The sequence below is a fragment of the Egretta garzetta genome, unplaced genomic scaffold (assembly GCF_000687185.1).
Source record: "Egretta garzetta isolate BGI_Z169 unplaced genomic scaffold, ASM68718v1 scaffold204, whole genome shotgun sequence".
Lineage (NCBI taxonomy): Eukaryota > Metazoa > Chordata > Aves > Pelecaniformes > Ardeidae > Egretta > Egretta garzetta.
In genome coordinates, this window is record NW_009259424.1 from 964,450 (window position 1) to 972,339 (window position 7,890).

At 43.4% G+C, this 7,890-nt stretch overlaps 1 protein-coding gene across 4 annotated transcripts; it reads right to left on the minus strand.

Moving 5' to 3' along the window:
- Positions 1–1,812: 1,812 nt before the first annotated feature.
- On the minus strand, positions 1,813–7,259 carry HNRNPH3 (heterogeneous nuclear ribonucleoprotein H3). Of its 4 annotated transcripts, none has more exons than XM_009636993.2 (9): positions 7,122–7,259; positions 6,466–6,604; positions 5,769–5,911; positions 5,228–5,314; positions 4,770–4,888; positions 3,370–3,505; positions 3,026–3,106; positions 2,854–2,940; positions 1,817–2,680 (listed from the first exon to the last, which is right to left on the minus strand). In XM_009636993.2, exons 1-9 carry the CDS (start codon positions 7,237–7,239, stop codon positions 2,604–2,606), a joined length of 987 nt encoding a protein of 328 aa, XP_009635288.1. In that variant the 5' UTR covers positions 7,240–7,259; the 3' UTR covers positions 1,817–2,603. The 4 variants fall into 4 exon arrangements, with proteins under 4 accessions (XP_035748463.1, XP_009635288.1, XP_009635287.1 ...); XM_009636992.2 differs by having other exon boundaries at positions 1,818–2,680; positions 5,724–5,911; XM_035892568.1 differs by having other exon boundaries at positions 2,632–2,715; positions 5,724–5,911.
- Positions 7,260–7,890: the final 631 nt, after the last annotated feature.

Sequence of the window (7,890 nt, forward strand, 5' to 3'; positions counted from 1 at the left end):
TTTCAGTATCTTACGATAAGTTGTCCAAGTGGCTTAGAAGGTCTTGGCGTACGTCGGGGAGTGACATAACCAACCAAGTGCTGCTCCCGTGCCTCCGGAAGGTATTCCGGGGATGCCTTCCGGGGGGCAGTGCGTGGGGCCGGTGTGGAGGCAGCGGGCTTTGACCTAGGATGTAGGCACTGCTCGTCTGTACTGCTTTAATACGGAACTTTTCAAAAAGTAAGCAACTAAACAAAAGTAATTTTAAAATGGGCAATCTCTTAAAATAAGAATACGGTGCATTGCTGTAACATGCGAGAAATTAAATTTCTACTACTTAACCACAGTCTTTTCCTCTCCTGCGTGGCCCTGGTTGCGTGGAAAAATGTCCCTGAAGTAGCACATAACCATCCAGGTGGCTTTTACGTGGTCTAAAACTTCTGCGTTGAACAAAATGGCGAATGCTGTATGTGCGGTGTGGTTTCATTTCCCTTGGCATCAGTCTTGGGGCCTGGCCTGCTTTTAGCAGTTTTTTTGGACCTTGCTGTTATTAATCCCATATCCTCGTCTTCCTCTAAACCCCTGTTCTTTCTTTGTGATTCCAAATCATTCCTCGCACCGACTGGAGGAAGATCTGTGGGGTACCTGCTCCATGCCGCAGAAGAAACTTGACTTCAAACAGTATCGGAGCAGCCTCGGTTGCGTTCATCTTGGGAAATGACTTTTGACTTGAACGAACTGGGGGGCACTAGCAAGTAAACTGGGGAGAAAAAATCCCCTCCTCCTCCTCCCCCCAGCAGGGTCAGAGGCAGCGCTTACAGCTGAAGCTTCCTTGCTGACCAAGCAATCTTTTTCCATCGATTTTTTGTCTCAAACCCAATTCCTCTGCCATTTAAACGCTACTGAAGCGACCTTGCAAGGTTCGAGGGGCAGCCCCTTCGCCACGGCTCGAGTTCAGCCTGCGCTTCTGCAGTGGCGCCGGGCTCCAGAGGGCAGCTGGAAGGGCAGCTCCCAAAGGGGGAAGCCTCACACGGGTGCCAGGGGTCCTTTGCCCACGGTGAAGGGGCAGAGCTGACCGCGTTGTACAGGCGCCCTCTCCCTTCCCGTGCGCTGCTTCTGCCCTGCAACCGGACCAACCCTCATCCTGCCCTTTGCCAGGATGAACCAGACAGGCTTCATTCAGCGACAGACCAAGAACCCACCAGTTGCTAAGGGCACAGTTAAACCAAAGCCCTGGGGGATCACTGGTGCCAGGATCCCATCTTCCCTCCCCTTCCTGGCCACAAATACTGCAGTACTCGGAACATTCCTCTGCCGCTTACCCTCTCAGCCATTATTTCCAGTCGCTTTGAGACACCACCGCACTCTCTGGTGAAATAAACTCCATTCTGCTCTCTCCCACAGCAAGACATTTATTACATATATAACACAGCACTAGCAAAACAGGTGACAGACTTTCAATACCCAAGATCACATTTTAACAGTTGAAGGGAGGCATTGAGGACAAAGCAGGTAACCTGGGCGATCGCACTGGCTCAGGAGAATAAATACCTTTTCTCATTACACATCAGGTATGGTTAAGTGGCTTCAAACAATAGTTTCTTACATATCTTACAGGTCACAAATGCACAAAGAAGTTTGATCAAGGTGTTTGGGTCGTGTGTGTTATTTAACAAGTATTGGGCTTAGAGTTATTTGAGATACTTTGCTTCCAGCTCATCCATATAATGGCTTGTCAAGTCCTGAACAAATACCAATCGGCTCCGTGCAGCAAAAAAAGGTGGAATTATGTTTAAATACAATTTAATGGAAAAAAAAAAAAAAAAGAGCCTAACTTGCTTCCAACTCCCCCAGTGTTTGTGAAAAAAGAATAGTAGGGAGGTAGCTTCAGATTAGCTGGTATTTGCCCCATTCCATGTCAGCAAAAAGCTGTGCTAGCGGTGTGGTTCACTTGGCCAGTGGCACATGTGGAAGGCGGTACCTGGGCTCTACAGCCCAGCCGGGGGGGGGGGGAAACTCGTGGTTTGGGGTCATGGAGGCAGAGCCACGGGGGCAGCCCTCGCGCCTTTGAAGAGGAGGGTAGCTGCGGCTGTACAGCCACGGCCTTCAGCCTCCACAGCTTTATGAGAAATTGTGACATACAACTTATCAAAAGGGTTGAGGAAGGGTCGTTACCAAATAAACTAAATCTACTCGTCTACCTTTTTCCCCTTACACAAGTGAATTCTCCAAACTCGTTCACTACACACCAAGATTACATGGAACTGAATCAGTGTTCATAGGAGTTAACAGTACAACCACCTTTATTGAACCATAGTACAACATCTTAAACCGACTGTAGTCTTGAATATGTAATACATCCTTAGGAGTAACTAGTATAAAAAGTATCAACATCAGTGGTTTGAATATAAAAATTTATTTAAAGTCAGAGTATGCAACAAATAAAACCTACAGAAAACAGATTTTCCCATCACAGTCTGTTGCTTACCAAATAATGTTGTGAAAACACATTCCTTCAGTCATTATAAAGTTCTTAAAATACAAAAGAAATTAAATTTTGTAAGAAAGTCTAGTAGACCAGAGACTGTTTCTTCCAGGATGTTGTGTAGAAGCAAGGCTACCCTTCAATACATCCCACGCCATCCTCCTCCACCCATACTGCCTTGCCCATAGTATCCTCCACTATTTCCACTGCCACGACCTGCAAACAATTGACACAAGGTCACGCATACATACCTTGAAAAAAGAAAAAATGTGATGGGTAGCACAGTTGCTCGAGGATGACTTGACTTACACCACACCCCCATCGTCCACCACGAGGCGGACGTCGCGACATTTTCACCAAATACGTTTAAAACAGAACTTTTTACTTACTATATCCGCCCAAGCCGTCGGGAGTTCCGTACCCGCTGCTGTAATTGCTACCCATTCCCATTCTGCCGACAGAGCCGTAGCCTTGATCTGCAAGGCAGGAAAGGGCAGCGTTACAAACCTGGGACTCGCTAGGCTCGGCCACACCTCAGCTAAGGCTGGAACCGATGCGTACCCATTCCATCTCTGCCATAGCCTCCCATCCCAGAGCCGCCTCCAGCAGTTGAGTTCAGGAATAGTTCAATATATCGATGCTCTGCAGGAAACAAAAAAACCCCCTTACTTTCTATTTTTTTCTGTTTCAGAAACCAGAAGCACACAGATGCAACACAAAAAAAAAAAAGCCCCCACCTGAGAAGTAACAGAAGTTCAAAAAGAGTGAGTTTGAAATGTGGTAAGCAGCAAAGCCTTATGATCTGCGTATTTACTGCACAGCAACTGAAGTTAAATGCAGTTTAACCCCTTGTATGCCCCACTAAAGCCTGCTCAACAAAAGCTTCAGCTGCACACGACACTCACGCATGTGATTTTTATCCTTGGACATGGCAGCTACTGCATCCTCGTGTGTTACAAATTCCACATCTGCCTCTCCTGTGGCTCTTCCATCTGCCCCAATATCAATGTGAACTCTTATAGGATTCAACGGTGAGAAAAACTAACAATAAAAACAAACAAAAAAAAATCACATTAATGCAGAGTTCAAGCCAGGTTTTTTTTTGTTACCCCCGTGGTTAGTGCAGCACTCTGTTAATTTTGTCTCAGCCTACCACATGAATTTAATTACTAATTTTCAAAGCATGACGTAGTGACAGCGGACCTTCAACATTAGGTCAATCCACACTCACAATCCATTATTATTACACAGCTTGAGGAGCTCCAGCTCCAGAGCTCAAGGAGCTTTCTTGAAAAGCAAAGACAGAGGCAAAAATTCCTGCCAACACACATTGCTTTCTGCAACAAAGTCTAATAACGATGCCATCCTGGAAAGGAAAATAATTAACTTTGTGTTGAAGAAGCAGAGCCAAATACATTTCTCAAGGCAAGGATGTATTTATGGAATTCAAAAAAAGCTGGCTGCCAGTCAGACAGACCTCAAAGGGACCAACAGCCTTTTTACCAATCGGCACGTGCAAGCGAGCCTTTGGTACAGAACTGAAGTACTACTCGGCACCTTGGGAGAGAACAACAGCCTGAAGTTTGGCCCTCGTTCTCCAAGAGTCTTTAGACTAAAGAGAACAATCAAACTGGTAAGAGGAGAATATAGCTCAGTTAGAAACCAAACCAAATTAAAACCACAAACCAAAAAAGAAAACAAGCGCAAGTTTAAGAATGGAGTTCTGCATATATAACGTATGGGTGCAAGTACTAAAGATTGAGCCCCCCTGTAGAGATTAAACCAGGCCTTACATATCCCAGGAGTAACTTTCTCCCCTACAACCACCACATCTACACTGACAGAAGAATGTATTCCCAAAACCTCGCAGATGTGCTTTTATCTGCTGCCCCGGTATACAACAAAGTATACTACAAACAACGTTTCTCATCTGCTATCACTCTTTTACAAAACCTTAAATCTTCAGTTAAGCATAAACAAACTTCTGAAAACGAGGACACCGATTGCAACAACTGTTCTCTCCCCAACACACCTTTTATGGAAATGAAGGAGCAAAGAGTGCAGAGATTAACGTTAAATATAGTTTGGCTGACTTCTTCAGTAATCCTGCCTCAGACGTTACCTTTATTAAAGCTCATTTACTACTAAGCCTTGCGAAACTCGCATAAAGGGCCGTGACTTTAGTTAGCAGATGTACTAGTGCTATCAATCACTTGTTTGAGAACTTTTAAGTGAGTTTGGAATAGGAAAGGCAAGAACACGCAAACTGTTGGCAGAAGAAAGCCCCTCTCCCTGTCGTACTTACGTTAGCGATATCATTTTCTGTTGCTCGAAAAGGCAGTCCTCTCATGTGAACAAAATGACCACCACCATGGAAACCTGACCCTGCATCTCCAGCTCCACCGTAGCCATGTCCTCCCATGCCTATCAAAAAACCCAAAACCAAAACCACGCACCTGTAAGATCATCATGAAAAGCCAGAAAAGTCGTTACCGCTGCTTTTCTGAAAGCACTCACTTTGTGCCACTGAATGCAAGGTGCTCACGCGTCCTGTCTATCAACCCACTTAACCAGAAGATATCCCAAGCAATATGTTTGCGTTTTCCTGAGATTCCCCAACCCCCCCCCCACCTTTTTAAACAACCTTCTTTTTTTACAAAATAATCTAATGAAGAAAGTGATTATTTGTGTCTCAGAAATACTACGTCTTACAACCCAAATAACAAAAATCTTTCTAAACCATCCATTCATTTTTTTTTTTACCTCTCCCATCTCTCATTCTGTCATCATAGCCATCATTTCCATAGCCATAGTTATTATAGCCACCATAATCATCAAAGCCACCATACCCTGTGCAATGGAGAGAAAGAAAGGAATGATTACATTATGACTGAAAATTCACCAAGCGCTGCACAAGAGTCAATTTTTCAGTCTCTGGGCACCCAGAAGTTTGCAAACGACCTCTACAGACTGTTAAACCTGGATTTCTGAACAGAGTGCAAAAGTAAAAATTCAGCTTACACAGTAAAAAAAGACAAACATGCAAGTGAGAGATCAAATTCTGCTGCAAACAGTTTCCTGATTACTTCCACTCATCTTAAATACCAAGCCACATTTTTTTTGATACAAGTACAACTTCTTCGAGCGAAGTGCGTCAAACCTAACGGGTACTGCAGCTACTGCCATTTCTTTATTTCTTGACAAAGATGTCAGAAACATGAAACTGACAACAGAACCTCCGTTCATTAGATAAACATACCACCGTCATATCCACCACCTCCTCGACGCATTCTGTCATACATACTTCCACGCCCAGCTCCATAATAACCCCCTCTTCCTCCTAATGGTCTATCATATGGTCCAGGTCGTTGTTGTCCCATCATTCTTCTTGGCATGTCACAGAATCCTCTGATTTCGCTCTTACTACTTTTGAAGATTTCAATGTATCTAATGAAAGAGGATTTCAAGGTACCAATAAGAATACATGCATAAGCAGTCTGAACATTACAAAAGGCCATACTACATTTTCTATAACTAAACGTACAATCCGATAGTAGTGACTAGAGATACCATACAACTTAAGTTTCTCCTCAAAACCGTAAGAATCTTAAGTGTATAAAAAAAAAAAAACCAAAACACTTTACAGTGGAAAAAATACTATGTGAAAAATTCTAGCTGTACAAATTAAGCATAAAACATGTCTTTCGAGTATGAGCAACATACTGTTGAAAAACAATGTCTAGCTATAGTAGTATTTATCACAAATTACCCTATGCAAGAACGATTGAAACAGTTTTCCGAGTTTAGCAAACTACCCAGAGCAATACTGTCTCCCCCACCCCCCAAATCTACCATATTTCCCACGTTAACTTAGGATCAGTTATAAAAATTCTTAAAAACAGCCAGTTCCATATAATGGTCCCCAACCCCCCCAAAAGCATTACTGACCCACAACCCCCAAAAATAAAGATTTAACACCATCCCAAACTCTCCATCCCCACCTGTGCCCTATTCTTTCCTTGTGTTTCCCCAGAGCATTTTCTGCTATCTCCTTTGAAGCAAACTGCACGAAGGCCTCCCCTGTGCTTCTCCCCTGGTAGTCCAGCGTCAATGTTATCCCATTTGGCACGATTTCCAACCCTTTAACCCAAGGACAAATAACCCCATCAAGGGGAACAGTGTTAAAGGCTGAAACATTCCCATCTGTAGCAAATACTTAAAGCACATCTAAACAACAACAACGAAAAAAAAAACCACCTTGTTTCCCCCATCACCCAAAAATACAAGCCAATGATCTTTTATTAAACATTTATGGATTTAGCCATACTTCTTTTCTGTTTAAACTAAAGAAAAATACAACCACCTAAGTTAAATGAATACAGCTACCAATCAAACAATTTAACTGACCCAAATGCTAACATTCAGGTTATCCCAATATGCATAATACGTTTCCCACCTTGACAAAATTAGTTATGTACTGTGTTTTACTACATCTATGGTTATTTCTACTTCATTAACAGGGCATAATTCTTACTCAAGATACACTTACTTAACCCAAGCCCTCCCGTCCACCCCATTAACAGCCATTACAAATTAAAACATTGCATAAGAGAGACAATAAAACTCAATCACTGTATTTTGACTATACTAGAGGTACCTTGGAAAAACTGAACAATCTCCTCTTTGCTGCAACCGAACGGCAGGCCTCGAAGTCGTACCACTGTTCCATCATTAGTTGTATCATTTGGCCCATTATGTTTTCCAGTCCAGTCCATCTTTTATTTAAATCAAACCCTACACAAAAAAAAAAAAAAAAAAAGAGGGAAAAGAAAAAAAAGTTAAGATTCCAAATATGCTTAAGCCCCTCCCCTCAAACGAAATCTGGTAGTTTTTCTTCAGGTAACTAGTATTATGGATAGCACGCTTTATTTCTGTTACGTATTTAAAACTGTACTTTATTGCATCTACAGCACGCATACATCTAAACCCACCCCAAACTCCGACAGGGAACACGGCGCGGAAGGGAGGGCAGCACGTGGGTAGGCACAGCACATAAAGCTCATTATTTACTCAGAGTACACTGAACATTTGTCCTGTAAGATTTGGGCGGGGGAATTTATTATTTTTGTTTTGGTTTTTTTTTTTTTTTTTTTTTTTTAAGCATGACAGTTGAAGAAGGGTTAGGAACCACGCAACGGTTCCTGCGTGGAAACACAAGGCCGTCCTTTGTCTGCAAACAAAGCACCACGGGCCACGCTCCCAGTTGTGGTTTTTTCTTTTTTTCTTTGGTTCCCCCTCCCTCCCTCCCGCCCCCCCCCTTCCGGAAACGCGGGCGATGCGTTACCTCGAATTACAAGTGCCCGGGACAAAACGGGCAACCGCAGGATCACCTTGAGGGGCAGCGTGGCCGGTGCCGGCCCAGCAGC